Source organism: Silene latifolia, chromosome 11 (assembly GCF_048544455.1).
Source record: "Silene latifolia isolate original U9 population chromosome 11, ASM4854445v1, whole genome shotgun sequence".
Lineage (NCBI taxonomy): Eukaryota > Viridiplantae > Streptophyta > Magnoliopsida > Caryophyllales > Caryophyllaceae > Silene > Silene latifolia.
The window spans coordinates 3,077,214-3,094,221 of record NC_133536.1 but is presented as its reverse complement, the minus strand read 5'-3'; the positions used below and the strand labels follow the sequence as shown (position 1 = coordinate 3,094,221).

Below are 17,008 nucleotides of genomic sequence, written 5' to 3'. Positions count from 1 at the left end.
TTTTGAGCGCACTGTATCGCATGTAAGAATCGAACTTCCAACCTCTTGAGTTCTTAGCGACTTGAGTTTAGTAATACTCTGAATATATGCATGGATTACTCTGAATATATGCATGGATTAGTTCCTAGTAGACTTGATAAATGAGTAAATCAGGTTGGGTGTTGATCAGGTAGGGTAATTTTAGGTTTGCAAGTGTTCAGGTTAATTTGGATCAGATCTGATTCAGAAATAATGCATGGTTAGTGTGCTAGTAATTCAAGACTGGTCAGATGAGGTGCTGTAATTCAAATAATGGCTTAATCTCGAGGTCCAAAATTCATGTGTTGATGCGGGTCGACATTCGGACAAAATCAGTTTTGACAAGTCTGGATCATACCCACTTTTTGTGAGTTTGGTCACTTTGGTGTATACCTTCTATGGATGTAAGATGTTAAGTGTAGTAAAAACCTTTGACCCCGTTATTTTGGATATAAATTCTTGAATAAACTTAATCAAACTTAATTTATACGAAGATGTAGCCTTAAATTATACTAGTCGTTACAATAATGTTTTATAAAAAATTAGTTCATAAATTATAGTAGTTATTACAATAATGTTTTACAAATTCAGTTCATTAAATGAACCATGTACATATCATGAAAATTGATGATTTTGATAATTAATTAATTAGTAATATGAGGAGTTAGGCACATTAAAAATTGATTTTGATTAAAGAAGAGGATGCCTACCTCAATAATGCACATCCATCCATAAGTATGGAACAAAGCAAGCATATGATAAGTTAGGATCATGTCGCCTAGCCAACATGCAAAGACGATAACCTGTCTGATTCGCATCCTTCATTTTTATTCCTTGTTTCCCGCTTATTTACGAGTAATACGTAATTTTTATCGACCGTTGCATCATCAACTATATATAATTCATCCGGTTACCAAGGCGGATTTTATCGTAAGATCTAAGTTAAATCTGAGCATCAAACTTGTGATAATGTAAAAGGAGTGTTTGTTTAAGTTTTAAGTTTGAGTCTTCGAAATTCACCACCCCTTATAACTTTCTACTCTCTTTCGATTCTTTTTGTCTTCAGCGTTATCCTATTGTGCTTCAACTCTTCATAAACCAGGCGAGACATGGTATGCCTTACGTTGCGTGCCTACGATCACCTGTTCTAACATCGATTGTATCGTAATATCTTATTTATCAACAAAATTCACAAAAAAAATACATACTTTGTATAATTTGGCCAAATGCAACGTTTGTACCGGAACATTGTTTAATATCGGACATATAAACCATCAAAGCAATAATAGTTAAAACATATGGGGGGTGCCCCACCTTGTCCCCTCTCAGAGGTCACAAGCTTGTGACGGGATTAGCCCGTCACAAGCAAGACTAGCTGTTTGAAGATATATTTCAGAAACGGTAGAAGTAGAAGTACATTTATGAAACCGAGTAGTTTAAAACTGATCCGACTCGATAAGGCTGACCCGAACCCTTAAAATGCTTAACATGAATATGATCCGAAATCTGAATTAACCCGTCTAAAATCACCTATCAACTTAACTTTCGAAATAAATCGAATATGATCTAACCATACCCAAAATAAAATTTAAAATGACTCGACACAAATTCACCGTACCCAAACCCACCCAAACTGACTCCGTTGTGAGTTGTGACAAGTAGTCCACGTTATCTCAAAAAAAAAAAAATCACAAAATCCGGGAATGTGAAAAAATAGTGAGGATATCTCGTAAAAACCAAGGATTTTTCTCCACCTCCTAAATTTTCGATCAATCTGCACCAAATCCGTCTCACCAACATTACCCAACTAAATAAAATCAAAATTCCCAATTTCCCAATTTTTTTTTTCCTTCAATTTTTTAATTGATCAACATTTCCATCATCTATTGTTGAACATCTCCAACTTATCTTAATCACAGGTTTGATTTGCGCCACATTTTCACAATTTGGTATTTTTAATTAGAATCTTAAGTTTCATATGTGATATTTTTTCTTGTTTATTGTATGCATTTCTTCATCTTTTGTTGATTGAATTGTTCTGGGTTGTTAATCAAGGGTTTTGATTGTTTAAAAATTAGGTTATTAATTATGTATGATAATATGCAAAGTTGGGTATTTTAGGGGTTTTGATTGTTTCAAAATTGGGTTATTAGTTATTTATGAAATGCGAAATTTGGTCTTTTAGTTTTTATTGATTAGGGTTTTTGATTGTTTCGTCTCTCCGTGTTGCTAACACTAGGGTAAGATTGCGTACATCCGACCCCCTTACCCTGCAATTTGCGCCTGGGGTTATGGTTTTGATGGTTTCGTCTCTCTGTGTTGCTAACACTAGGGTAAGATTGCGTACATCCGACCCCCTTACCCTGCAATTTGCAGGAGCCACTGAGGCACTGGGGTTATGTTTTTGATGGTTTAGTCTCTCTGTGTTGCTAACACTAGGGTAAGGTTGCGTACATCCGACCCCCTTACCCTGCAGCTTGCGGGAGCCATTGAGGCACTGGGGTTATGTTTTTGATGGTTTCGTCTCTCTGTGTTGCTAACACTAGGGTAAGGTTGCGTACATCCAACCCCTTTACCCTGCAATTTGCGGGAGCCATTGAGGCACTGGGGTAATGTTGCTGCTGTAGTAGGGTTTTTGATCGTTTCATTCACTTTGTTTGTTGTTCCTCGTTTTTCGCAGTTTTTTTATTTCATGTGTTGCATTGGGTAATGACTGTTGCTTCTTGAATTGTGTTAAGGATTACAATACAAGACAAGAGAAGATATTGTATTAGTATAGATGTAGGGATTGATTAATAAGAATAATGACGACTTAAGAATCGATATCATAGAGTTTATAATAATAGCATACCATACGACTCCATATGGTATTCTATTCCCTGACAAATTGTTTAATTAAGGGGTCGCTTTGATTATGGGTAATTCTTGCTAGGTAATGGAGGGTAAAACATCGGAAAAGAGGTGAAAAACGAGGGTGGTGAATGGATGATAAGGAAGGTCGAGAGAGGATCAAGGGCTTAGGAGTTAGGAGGTGGTGGGGGAATTGTTGTTTTCGATATCAAGGGTAATATACCTCCACAAAGGGAGGTGGTTAATTATTCCGTCCTTAAGGAGAAGGAGGAGGTCGATATAAGTCTATCCTTCCTTTCCCCCTCCGCCGCCACTACGGCTACCTCCTAGTTCCTTTACGTCTTTCATCTATTACCCCTAACAATTATCCCTTCTCCAGACTACCCCAAAGTATACATGTAATAATTAAGTCGATGGCGGCAGAAGGAAGCTTGATTAGGAGATTTGTGTATGATGATTATATATTTTTAACGAGCTACATACATTCTAATTGCATATTTTTGATGAAGATTTTTTGTTAGGGCCGTATCCTTTGTTGTAAAGAACTCGTCATCCCATCTATTTTGTCCCTATTTGCTTAAATGATGATAAGTGTGACTGTGTGACCAATAATATATCACATGTGAAACTTAAGATGTCTTATTCTACGATGTTTTCAGTTCTTATCAGGAGAAGGGTCAAGTTCCTGCATATGTTCGTAGGTGATGCAATCTAGCTTTCGGTAATAACTGAGGAAATGGCTTTGAAAACAGCATTTATCTCAGAGCATCAGACTAGATTTCTGGATCGCGTTGTCGGTGATCAATCTCAAGTTCAGGTTCCTGCTGAAGTGTCTGTTGCCCTCAGCAGTTTCAGTTACGATGCTAATTGTTTTTATTCTAAAAGTAACGGAAAAAAATTATACCGGAAGAAAAGCAGGAGTAAGGCTAAGCTAGGAAAGAAGAAGGCTGATAAAGTATTTCCGGAAGAATTCTTCAGTGATACTGGTAAAGAACATCATTTATCGTCTTCCAAATCTCCTACGAGTCATAAGCATAACAAAACTTCGAGTACTAGTGATTTAGTTAAGGAAGATTTATCTCCAACACTAAGGCTATCACATAGCTGTGTTGAATTGAAGAATTTGTCCGATGCCAAGGGCCACAACAGGGAAGAAGTTCATGAATGTTCTCTCAGTGAAATATCTAATTGTAAAGCGGGTCCACTTCCGAAACGTAAACTTCATAATCCACAAAGCTTCAGCGGAACTAGCCAAGATATGTGCCGAAGTGTAAGTTCAAACAGTGGTCACTCACATGTGCCAAAGAGTAGAGCAACCAGCGTTAGTATTGCAAAGAAGAAGAGAAGTAATATCAACAACATGCGGAAGAAGGACCAGAGCCGCTTGACTTGGAAAAGGTGCCAGAGTGACAGGAGCAACGAAAGCAGGAGAGAAACCATGTCTCTTCCAGATCATGCCAACTTTGATTCCATCTCACAAACTAGCAGTGTTCCAAGCCAACAAGCAGCATTGTCGTGTGATGAGTTGGCAGTCACGTCTAATTTTCCAGCTAAGCAAAAGAAAGCCTCATCTGCAACCAAGTCACTGGATGCTGATGATATGCTCAACAGAGGAATTTGTGTAGATATTGGCATTGATTCTTGCCAACGAGTTGCTGAGGGGGTAAGCAGTGAATACCAGGACTCGCTTTTTAGTACAAAGCCAATTGAAATGATCCATGTAGTAAAACTGGATGAATCAAATGGACATCGGAATAAATTTGGGAAAAGAAAAAACAATGGTTGGAAGGCATCTCGAGCTCCCTTGTCAAAATCATATAGGCATCACCGACAACCTTTCCCCTTTCAGCCACAGGTACGTATTAGCGTAACTTGACAAGAGATCTGCTGACTAATATTATGATTTATAATTTGCCTCTACTCAACATTATCTCCCTCCGTAACATTATATCGTCACTAATTGACATTGACTTTTGTGGTCAATTATGTTGCTCAGTCACTTTTAGAAGTATCCGACACGGGTGCGTGTCCAAGTGTCGGTCTAGGCTATTTTGATGAAAAATTTGCATATTTTGGCTTAAAATGAGGTGTCCAAGTGTCGGACACGGATACGCTAGGGAATAAGAAGAGTCGGAGTAACATAGTGGTCAAATGACTTAAATTTTTGACTGATATTTTCTGTCACTATAAAATACTTAAAAACATTTGATGATATGGGAGTAGCTGTTCCGATATACATCAACTGCGGCATATTTAGGGAAAGCAATTGTCAAAATAGTTATTGGTAGACACCTGAAGTCAAATTACGACAATAGTAACAGGATGGAGGTAGTACTAAGCTATTTGTTTCTGTTTTGAAGCAGCATGTTCAGTCCAAAGAAAAGGTCTATTCAAAAGATACCAGCACTTTTGACCCGCTTCACCCGGGGATGAAGTTGCCAGCAGTGAAGCCTGTTGAAGAGAAGCATATTCAAAACGTTATGAACGGGTGGAGTGACGCCACATGCTTTAAGTCCAATATGTCCCCTGGGATTAGGCGTGGCCAAGATACTACTCAACATCAAAGTGCAAGGAAGTGGATTCCTGTTTGCAAAAAGAATACCAGTATACCAGAGACCTCTGCAGGAACTAATGAAAACATCACTGATAATTCACCAATGGAGAAGAAAGAAGATATTGAACTAGAAGGTGATGTCATTTCTATCTCTATTCCAGAGGCACCTATTGAGCACATCAGTGCAAATTTATTATCCGATAATGATATACCCTCAGTAATGGAACAAGCCTCGGACAAGGTTGAATGCCACGGCGTTCAAAGTGTTAAGAACTATACTCAGTCAATCCATGTGTCTGACGGTTTCCTACATCATCCTGATGATTCCCAGTTTGTGGAACAAGCTTTTATTTCCTCATATAGAATGCAGTTAGCATCTGAAGGCGTTCATCGGACAACAGGATATCCACTTGCAGAGTTTGAAAGATTACTGTTTTCTGCCACCCCAACTATTGATTCTTCAGTTCTATCGAAACCATGTGATGGTAGTTTCAGTGATGTGCTGAGTAACCTTATTCTCTGTAGAGAGCAGACACCGAACATATCTCTTCACTCTGTTTTAGATTGGTATGAGGAGCCAGGAAACTATGGGTTGAAAGTCGATGTTAACCGGTCTCACATTCAAGAAGGATGTGTTGCTGATACTGAATCATTTCATGCACATTTTGTTCCTCTTCTTTCTGCGATTCAGCTATTTGGTCACAATTATCCATCATCTTCTTTTGGGAAGAGGCAGGATCAGAGCCTGGAAGCTCATGGCGTAGAAGCTAGTTTACATACTCCTCTGTGTGGAAACCCTGCCATTGATGTACATGATATAACTAAACCCTTCAATGCTTCTGGACCATCGGTTCTCAGCAATGCAGAGCTACTTTTTGAATTTTTTGAATCAGAGCAACCACAGCGGCGAAAACCTCTCCATAACAAGTAAGACTTCTCTTATTAAAGGTTTTGCGATTTGATGGTTATTTGAGGTGCTTGATCATGGCCTGTAATCAAATCACGGAATTAGTCGCAAATACCATTGGCAAACTATGATGTGGTTGCCTAGATCATGGTGTGGTTTATAGCAACCTGTTCGTGTCAACCATCCCAGTCTTACGGTCTAGTATCATTTGTATTGGTAATATATTGGACTAGGGTTGGCCTCAACGGTCCCATAATGGCAAGTATCCGCCATATTGGTGAACTTCAGTGGTAATGATGATATATGGGATATTTTCAAAGGGCCGGTACGTATTGAAAAATATTAGCATGGTAGGATGAAAAACCTCTACTTATCAAGCCAATATGATGTGTATTGATTCTTCTGCCATACCATGTATTGGTGTGGGATTTTATTGATATCATAAACACAGATACATAATCGGTAGTTAAACCCTTAAAGGTTAATCAGCCCAATAAGTGTCTGGTACAAAATAAAAAATCTATGTAAGATTGTTGCCATGTTTTTGTGGAGGTCGTATACTCAATAGTTGTGGCATTCTTACTGATATTTGTGCTTTCCCATTTAACTTGTTTAAATTCTTCTTTGTACTCCTCAACTACCTGGATGCGTAACAAGACTCGACGTCGTCTGTAATGACTCTCAAATATACAACTGAATAAGATTAGTTGATGTTGGGTGTGTAGCTTTTGAAATGCTTACATTTCCTGATACTATTATAGGAAAACTGAAAAATTTCAATTCTCCCTCTTTTCTTTAATATATGATGATTGATGATAGCACATTTGACTTGTCAACATTTCATTGTACTGACTAGTGCGGGTTTCTTACACATGCAGAATAGTGGAACTTGCCAGTGAAGGAACATCCAACAATCAAGTATACGGTGACCCATCAAAACTTGACTGCACAAGTCTTGTTGATCTGCATCCTGCATCCTGGTTAGAAAGCTATCTCTTGTTTATCTCTTTGCATGTTTTACATTTTTCAAATTCGTTTTTTGTTTTATAACAAAACTTTTCTTGAATTTCAGGTTTTCAGTTGCATGGTATCCCATATACCGGATTCCGGAAGGAAAGATGCGGGCAGCATTTCTGACATACCATTCACTGGGGTATTTTGTTCAAAGATGCACAACAAACGATTTTTCTAATTTGAGCCCGTTTTCCTTAGCCCTACCTGTAATAGGTCTCCAAAGCTACAGTGCACAGGTAAAGCATTTTAACACAGATTTACTTGTTTCTAAAAGACGTCATGATATCTTAATGGACAGAAGCAAACTAAAAGTTTCCCATATGAATGAATACTACTGGCAGATCAAAAATTTTAATATGGTTGCGGTCGATTTATGTCACACTTTGACTTGGCTGTAACTGTCGGACTTGGTTATGTCTCCGACACTTTTTGTTCATATTTTAATCTAAAATCAAGCGTCAAAAGTCGTTCTTCCTAAGTGAACTCTCTCTTCACTTTGTTGTTGAGGGCGAACCCCGTTTCATGAATTCAATGATCTTATTATACGATTAATATCACAAGAGGAATGTAAAAGAGGACGATTCATGTTGTTTGCTGTAGTAATGATGTACAGCTATTTTCATTACATTATCACATTTTGCAGGCCGAGCTATGGTTTTCGCTTAATATGGAGACCGAGTCATCTTTAGGACAAATGAGTTCTGCAGTCCTAAAAGAAAGACTCAGGACACTTGAAGAGAATGCAAACTTTTTCGCTCGAGGATCGGTCTTCAAAGATCGTGTTATGGTCACAAATAGACAACCAGACTACGAATTCTTCATGTCTCGAAAAGGGAAGCCTTTATATTTGTAATTAACCTTGCTTGTATGTAAATAGATCTTTTGTACATTTTGTAGCGGAACGGGTAGTCCTAGAAGCTCATCAGCATTAGACTTTAGTCAGGGTTAATCAAGAACTAGTTCATCAGACGACTAACTCACTAGACCAGGTTCGACATACTATGTACATGCAGTAGGCTTTTGCTAGATTGTAAATGTGTGTGTAGCTACCATCAATTTTTGGCTATGGTGCTTTGACTTGTATATATAATGTAGATTCGTGTGTGTAATTTGTCGGTTTTTTGAATTGTGTTCGATATTTCCCTTGCCATTTCTTGAAATCTCTCTTCAGATTCAAAATCGTGGTGTAATGTGTATCCCCTAACCCCCACTGTTTCGATCCTGGAATAGATTAAATAAGTAAAAAAAATGAATTTTTGTTCAAGATCATGTTTCACCAGATCCAGGATGAATTGAGATGCTATTTTGTAAATACGTAATTATCTATGTATTCCTCTATTCGTAGAGTACATCGAATGTACAGAAATGGCTCTCACAAAGTTTCTGTTATTTGTATTAGCAGCTACTCTGGTTGTTCGACATTCAGAAATGGCGCACAGTTATTTATATGCGAATTCAATTCCTTTGTCAACGATCTTTTGTTGAAAAGAAGACAAGCTGAAAGTAATGTTTATTGCAGTCTGAGAAATTTTTACATAAGGTTGCAGACATAAGCTTATATATATTGGCAAGTACTTGATCAGTATAATGCCTTAGATAGCGGGGATAGGCGAGCAGGCTGAAACGCCTGCTGGAGTACCCTCTTGACGATTTTAGATAACGCTCATGAGAAGAGCATTGGCAAAGGACCTTTGATTGTAGCAATCAAGGTTGTTTCCATAGCCAACCTTGAGAATATCACAGTATCGCTTATAGAATCCAATACGATCAGCAACTCTTCCATCTGGTCCTCGGCCACATTCTAGACCACCATTGATGATGTTAGTGATCACTCCGTATCCAGGCAGCCGCCCAGCCGATGTATCTGCACCAGATGGGGTCCATCGGCCGGTGATGACGTCGTGGCATGATGGCTTTGGTGGTTGTTTAGTCATCCAGAACCAGATTGCAGTTTTGAATGAAATAACAGGATCAGTTTCTACTAAATCTGGGTTGTTTAGTAGGTCCACTCCTATTGCTTTCCCTGCTTGCCCATAATTCACATTACTGCAGTGATGAAAGATCAACATCCAAAAACAATAAAGTTGTGAGATTTACGACTCAGAAACCGTCTAATGTTAGCAGAATACGACAATAACATCAGAGCCTTAGTCTCAGAAGATAAAATTCTAGAAAGACTGCCCATTATAGTAGATTTAAAAACTAAAGTTTGATTCTAAATGGATATTCCGTAAGATTGTCTTATACAGATGTTGCGGATTTATTAATACAAATACCACAGCCATTTAAGTGAATAGGTAATTATTAGAAGATCTGAACTCCAAATTACTTGTTTAAGGCATTTCATACAAGAATTTATATTATTTTAACACTATTTTACTGATAATTTCGATTTAATTCAGTTCAGTTTTGAGAATTTCCCTAACAAAAAATTAGTCTTTAGGGGTAGGTTAACCACTTATGTGGAAATAATTAGTCCTTAATGGTTATCCACTTCGAATACAATTAGTCTTGCTGAAGATGGGTTGGAGCAAATGACGGGTAATGCCACTCACAAAACGGATAGAGGGGACAAGGTAGGGGCACCCCCATGTGCTTCCCTCTCTCCTCTATTTGGGTCATTTGTGAGAGGAAATGGTATCCGTCACTCCAAAGTGACGAATACGTGCCGTCTTCAATGAGATTTTGTGCTTCGAATAATGGCATTATCCTTTTACTATTGCTTAGTTGCTTGTATTGACTAATTATTCTATTCTAGTTTATTGGCCTGCCTATTGTTTTTACATTATTTTTTTCATTTTTCTTATTGTTTTCCCCAAGTGTCCTTGTTGCTTGCAAGACTTTGATAATCGAGTGTACGTGGATATTGACTAATAAAATCCCAAATTTTCAATGTGACGCGTCATAAGTTTTGGGAAATCTCAGAGTCGACTAATTAATGATACACAAAATCTCATTGAAGACGACACGTATCCGTCACTTTGGAGTGACGGATACCATTTTCTCTCACAAATGACCCAAATAGAGGAGAGAGGGAAGCACATGGGGGTGCCCCCACCTTGTCCCCCCTATCCGTTTTGTGAGTGACATTACCCGTCACTTGTTCCGACCCGTCTTCAGCAAGACTTGTTGATAATGATAATGACGTAGTTTAAACTCAGGTTATTACTACCACCCCTCACAATTTCACATCTAAGCTAGCTGACATCTGCACACATCTTTTACGTATCACGCTATCTTAATAAACTTTCGAATAATACGAAAGAACTCATAGAAAGCGTAAATAAAACCAGATTAAATGGAGATTGGAGAAAGTCTTCTTCTATGAAAGTCAATAGTTTACGTTTATTCTTTCTTGTACTCTCTCTGTACAATGATAATGCCACACCAACTTTTACTAATCCCACGAATATTCAGTGTAGTGGGAATACACTGATGTGACAATCTGCCTTACAGATTTTCGTGGCACTTGACTTTAGTCGTGGAGTTATGAGGCCCCTTCTTTTATTTTGTGTAAGGGAAATAAAGAAAGTGTAAACATATGACTGGAACGGAGGGAATAATAACAAATACTCCCTCTGTTCCGGTCATTTGTTGTCCTTTTTCATATTGGGTGTCTCAATTATTTTCTGTCCTTTCTATTTTAAGGATGAACGTAATAAGCAATTCACTCAATTTGTTTCACTTGTCATTTAGTAATTGGCTCATTTCTCTTTCCTGGGTCTTTGTGCCAAAACCAAAAGACAATAATTGACCAAGATGGAGGGAATAATAAGATAAACGTAAAATATTAACTGAAACAGATATCGTAATATTTTTTTATGAAAAAGGTGAAGAGTTAGGAAACTTGACTGTGAAAGTTGAATAGGTCCACGGCCATAGTACTTCTTCCCAGGTGCACAAGGAAATTGAGCACTTTGATCACAGTATGATGCATCAGTGCTCTCTTTCTTGAAGCAGTATCCCCATGCATATGGTCCATCTGGTGCAGTTGCCCATCCTCCTATATAATTCATATAGTTTGCAGTCGATAAGATAAACTAGAAAAAAATTCGAAAAATATATTCAAATGTTTAAAAATGTTCTGTCGAGGGGTGACCAGGTACACCCCTTATAGTTCGCGGGTGCCAAGATAAATTAAAAAAAAAAAATTTATTTAAGTTTTAGAAGTTTCGTTGTCTAGGGAGTGATCACCTTTGCTAGACGTCTAGATTTGGTTCCGTCGTCACGGCTTCCTAATTTAAAATTCTCACCATTTCATTTTATATATACAAAACAAAGATATGTTACATGAAGTACATAAATTGTTGAATGTTGTTAAAAGACTTCTACAAAGAGTTGGCCATTAGCACGGGCCGAACCGGCCCGCCCTTGCTCCGTTATTTTTGGCGACTTGATAGGCCCGGTTTGGCCCGCTCTTGGCCCGGATCCTAAATTTCCAGCCTAGCCCGCCATTTTAGCAAAAAAATAAAAAAAATTGGTAAAGCTTGCCCTTGGCTCGTCTAAAACAGAACACGGGCCTAGCCCGAGTTATATCTCCCACGGCACAGCCCGACCCGCCTCACTCACGGGTCTTAGGCCCTGACCAGTAGAGCCCGGCCCGAGAACACCTCTACTAGAAAGATCTTTATCAACAACCCAAATTCTCATTGAAGACATGACATATCCGTCACAAGCTGAAGACGGATACCATTTTACCTCACAATGTACCCACTTTTTCTCTTTCTGCAACACTATTCACGTGGTCCCCTTTCTCCACTAACCCATTTTGTTACCATTTTATCTCACAAAATATCCGTCACAAATGGTAACCCGTCACAAGGGAGACCAATTGTATCAACAATTGTATACGCCAAAATTTCCACTAATGAGAAATTGTTTTAAATAATGCAAAACGACAAAAAAAATCCAAATAATTATCTATCGACAATAAAAAGAAGTAAATCCCATTTAGAGTGCATTTTTTGTTGAATCCGTCATCATTAAATTATAAACATAAATACATAATGAATTTATACGATTTATAAGCACATAAAAAGTCAACGATCGAAGGTAACCTGTGGTTTCATGAGAAGTTTGACCAAAAAAAGCAGCAATTTCCCTCTTACGAACAGTATTATCTCCCGTACTACCAAACGAAGGAAAACTACGAGCAGCAGTAATAAAAGCGTTATAAGTATAAAACCCTTTAGCTGGACAAGCGTTATCGTTACGATGCTTAAGAAATTGGTTAAACAAATCGGACGTAATTAATTGTGAAAGGGGTGTTGGAGGTCCGGGTGTAGGTGATGATCCTCCGCATTGGCTTTGGCAACCTTGACCGCAGTACGCCGGGTCGTTAGAGCCACAAAACCCGAATTGACTGCAGCATAACCCGCCTGGGCATAGGGCTCCTCCTGCTTGCCTTCCACATTGCTCTGCTATGGCTTGTGTTGTGAGGATTGTTAGTATGAGGAGGAGTGTTTTAAAAACTGGTCTGACCTGATTCATTGTCATCCCGAATTTTGAGTTATTTTGGTTGTTGTTTCTTGTGTGTGGTTTTTAGTGAATTTATAATGGAGGTTGGCAAGAAATTACTCTATCTGTCCTAGTCATTTGTTAGATTATTTCATTTTAAGGTGTCTCAGACAGACAGACAGAGTTTCTGTTATTTGTATTAACAGCTACTTTGGTTGTTCGATATTCGGAAATGGCACACAGTTATTTTATGCGAATTCAATTCCTTCGTCAACGATCTTATGTCGAAAAGAAGACAAGCTGAAAGTACTGTTTATTGCAGTCTGAGAAATTTTTACATAAGGTTGCAGACATAAGCTTATATATATTGGCAAGTACTTGATCAGTATTATTCCTTAGATAGCGGGGGCAGGCGAGCAGTCTGAAACGCCTGCTGGAGTACCCTCTTGACGATATTAGATAACGCTCATGAGAAGAGAATTGCCAAAGGGCCTTTGACGGTAGCAATCAAGGTTGTTTCCATAGCCAACCCTGAGAATGTCACAGTATCGCTTATAGAATCCAATACGATCAGCAACTCTTCCATCTTGTCCTCGGCCACATTCTAGACCACCATTAATAATGTTGGTAATCACTCCGTATCCAGGCAGCCGCCCAGCCGATTTATCTGCACCAGATGGGGTCCATCGGCCGGTGATGACGTCGTGGCATGATGGCTTTGGTGGTTGTTTAGTCATCCAGAACCAGATTGCAGTTTTGAATGAAATAACAGGATCAGTTTCTACCAAATCTGGGTTCTTTAGTAGGTCCACTCCTATTGCTCTCCCTGCTTGCCCATAATTCACATTACTGCAGTGACAAAAATCCGTCTCATGTTAGCAGAATACAGCAATAACATCAGAGCCTTAGTCCCAAACTGAACTAAAAGCTAAAAAAAGAAGATACAATTCTAGAAAGACGGTCCAGTATAGCATTTATAGGAGATGTCTCGCATAAATTTATCGTGAGACCGGTCTCTTGTATGAATTAGTGTACGACATTTACAGCAGATTTAAAAACTCAAGTTTGATTTTAAATGGATATTCTGTAAGACTGTCTTATACAGATGTTATCTAAAACGGATTTATTAATACAAATACCACAACCATTTAAGTGTTTAGGTAATTATTAGAAGATCCGTACTCCAAATTTCTTGTGTAAGGCCGCCACACAAGAATTTATATTATTTTAATGCTATTTCTCTGATAATTTCGGTTTAATTCAGTTCAGTTTCGAGAATTTACCTAACAAAAAACTAGTCTTTAGGGGTAGGTTAACCACTTATGTGGAAATAATTAGTCCTTAATGGTTATCCACTTCGAATAATGGCATTATCCTTTTACTAATGCTTAGTTGCTTGTATTGACTAATTATTCTATTCTAGTCTATTGGCCTGCCTATTGTTTTTACATTATTTTTTTCAATTTTCTTATTGTTTTCCCCAAGTGTCCTTGTTGCTTGCAAGACTTTGATAATCAAGTGTACGTGGATATTGACTAATAAAATCCCAAATTTTCCATTGTGACGCGTTATAAGTTTTGTGAAATCTCACAGTTGACTAAATAATGATAATGACGTGGTTTGAACTCAGGTTATTACTACCACCCATAACAATTTCCCATCTAAGCTAGCTGATATTTGCACACATCTTTTACGTATCATGCTATCTTATAAACTTCCGAATAATAAGAAAGAACTCATAGAAAGTGTAAATAAAACCAGATTAAATGGAGAATGGAGATAGTCTTTTTCTATGAAAGTCAATAGTTTACGTTTATTCTTTCTTGTACTCTCTCTGTTCCACTGATATGTTTACACTTTTTTTATTTTGTGAAGGTGAAATAAAAGAAGTGTAAACATATGACTGGAACGGAGGGAATAATAACAAATACTCCCTCTGTCCCGGTCATTTGTTGTCCTTTTTCATATTGGGGTGTCTCAATTATTTGTTGTCCTTTCTATTTTAAGGATGAACTTAATAAGCAATTTGATCACTCACACTCAATTTGTTTCACTTGTCATTTAGTAATTGGCTCATTTATCTTTCCTAGGTCTTTGTGCCAAAACCAAAAGGACAACAATTGATCGGGACGGAGGGAGTAATAAGATAAACATAAAGTATTGACTGAAACAGATATCATAATACTCCCTCCTATTCAGAATAATTGTCCCATTTGTCATTTCCGTCTATTCACAAAACTGTCCCATTTGCCATATTTGGACATTTTTTTGACTTTCCTACCCTTGACTCTTTTCTTTATTTATCATCCCAACCACCCCTAAACAATCATATTCAATATTTTTCATTATTTAACTCTTATATTCTTACCCTTATACAATACTTTTCATTATTTTAATTCTATTCCTTAATTTTCGTGTCATTGTCTAAATAGGACAGTTATTCCGAATATGAGAATATTTTTTAATAAAAAAGGTGAAGAGTTAGGAAACTTGACTGTGAAAGTTGAATGGGTCCACGCCCATAGTACTTCTTTCCAGGAGCACAAGGAAATTGAGCACTTGGATCACAGTATGATGCATCAGTTTTCTCTTTCTTGAAGCAGTATCCCCATGCATACGGTCCATCTGGTGCAGTTGCCCATCCTCCTATATAATTCATATAGTTTGCAAGTCGATAAGATAAACTAGAAAAAAATTCGAAAATATATTCAATTGTTTAAAAATGTTCTGTCGAGGGGTGACTAGGTCCACCTCTTATAGTTCACAGGTGATAAAAATAAATTAAAAAAACGAAATTTTATTTAAGCTTTAGAAGTTTCATTGTCTAGGGAGTGATCAACCTTGCTAGACGTCTAGACTTGGTTGTTGGTTCCGTCACTGCTTCCTAATCTAAAATTCTCACCATTTCATCATTTTATATACTGTATACTAAACAAAGATATGTTATATGAAGTGCATAAATTGTTGAATGATGTTAAAAGACTTCTACATAGAGTTAGGCCATCAGCACGGGCTGACCCGGCCGGCCCTTGGTCCGTTATTTTAGGCAACTTTGCAGGTCTGGTCTGACCCGCTCTTGGCCCGGGTCCTAAATTTCCAGTTCGCCCCGTCATTTTAGCAAAAAATATAAGAAGGGTAAAGTCCGCCAGCCCGGCCCACCCTTGGCCCGTCTAAAACAAAACATGGGCCTAGCCCGGGTTATATCTCCCACGGCCAAAGCCCGACCCGAGAACACCTCTACTAGAAAGATCTTTATCAACAATTGTATACGACAAAATTTCCACTAGAAAATTTTAAACAGACGCGACTTTACTTGAAAATGAAGACATAAACGGTAGACCCACTGATGAGAAATAGTTTTAAATAATGCAAAACGATAAAAAAAATTCGAATAATTACCTATCCTATTTATTAAAAGAAGTAAATCCGATTTAGAGTGCAATTTTTGTTCAATCCGTCATCATTAAATAATAACATAAATAAATACATAATGAATTTATACGATTTATAAGCACATAAAAAGTCAACGAAGGTATAACCTGTGGTTTCATGAGAAGTTTGACCAAAAAAAGCAGCAATTTCCCTCTTACGAACAGTATTATCTCCCGTACTACCAAACGAAGGAAAACTACGAGCAGCAGTAATAAAAGCGTTATAAGTATAAAACCCTTTAGCAGGACAAGCGTTATCGTTACGATGCTTAAGAAATTGGTTAAACAAGTCGGACGTAATTATTTGTGAAAGGGATGTTGGAGGTCCGAGTGTAGGTGATGATCCTCCGCATTGGCTTTGGCAACCTTCACCGCAGTACGGGTCGGTCGAGCCACAATAGCCGTATTGACTGCAGCATAGTCCGCCTGGGCATAGGGCTCCTCCTGCTTGCCTTCCACATTGCTCTGCTAGGGCTTGTGTTGTGAGGAATGTGAGTATTATGAGTAATGTTTTGAAAATCGGTCTAACCTGATTCATTGTCATCCCGAATTTTGAGTTATTTTGGTGGTTGTTTGTTGTGTGTGTTTAGTGAATTTATAATGGAGGTTGGCAAGAAATTACTCTATTTGTCACGGTCATTTGTTGTACTATTTTATTTTGAGGTGTTTTAGTTAATTGTTATCTTTTTTATTTTAAGAATGAATTTAATGAGCAATCTCATCATTCACACTCAATTTAGTCCACTTCTTATTTAGTAATTGGGGTCCTTCACTTTA

The 17,008-nt window shown here is 37.9% G+C and overlaps 3 protein-coding genes across 4 annotated transcripts; 1 reads left to right on the top strand and 2 right to left on the bottom strand.

The window, feature by feature from the left end:
* The first annotated feature begins 1,674 nt into the window (after positions 1–1,674).
* On the top strand, positions 1,675–8,462 carry LOC141610647 (uncharacterized). 2 transcript variants are annotated; one of them, XM_074428844.1, is made up of 6 exons: positions 1,675–1,937; positions 3,528–4,723; positions 5,232–6,349; positions 7,208–7,309; positions 7,402–7,579; positions 7,987–8,462. In XM_074428844.1, exons 2-6 carry the CDS (start codon positions 3,605–3,607, stop codon positions 8,194–8,196), a joined length of 2,727 nt encoding a protein of 908 aa, XP_074284945.1. In that variant the 5' UTR covers positions 1,675–1,937; positions 3,528–3,604; the 3' UTR covers positions 8,197–8,462. The 2 variants fall into 2 exon arrangements, with proteins under 2 accessions (XP_074284945.1, XP_074284944.1); XM_074428843.1 differs by having other exon boundaries at positions 1,679–1,937; positions 5,229–6,349.
* A 377-nt stretch (positions 8,463–8,839) lies between these two features.
* Positions 8,840–12,970, bottom strand: LOC141610646 (putative inactive chitinase-like protein LaCIC). The gene is made up of 3 exons (XM_074428842.1): positions 12,401–12,970; positions 11,196–11,346; positions 8,840–9,389 (listed from the first exon to the last, which is right to left on the bottom strand). Exons 1-3 carry the CDS (start codon positions 12,837–12,839, stop codon positions 8,996–8,998), a joined length of 984 nt encoding a protein of 327 aa, XP_074284943.1. The 5' UTR covers positions 12,840–12,970; the 3' UTR covers positions 8,840–8,995.
* Positions 12,971–13,050: 80 nt separating this feature from the next.
* On the bottom strand, positions 13,051–16,800 carry LOC141610645 (endochitinase-like). The gene is made up of 3 exons (XM_074428841.1): positions 16,340–16,800; positions 15,296–15,446; positions 13,051–13,649 (listed from the first exon to the last, which is right to left on the bottom strand). The coding sequence occupies exons 1-3, from the start codon at positions 16,773–16,775 to the stop codon at positions 13,256–13,258; spliced, it is 981 nt and encodes a 326-aa protein (XP_074284942.1). The 5' UTR covers positions 16,776–16,800; the 3' UTR covers positions 13,051–13,255.
* Positions 16,801–17,008: the final 208 nt, after the last annotated feature.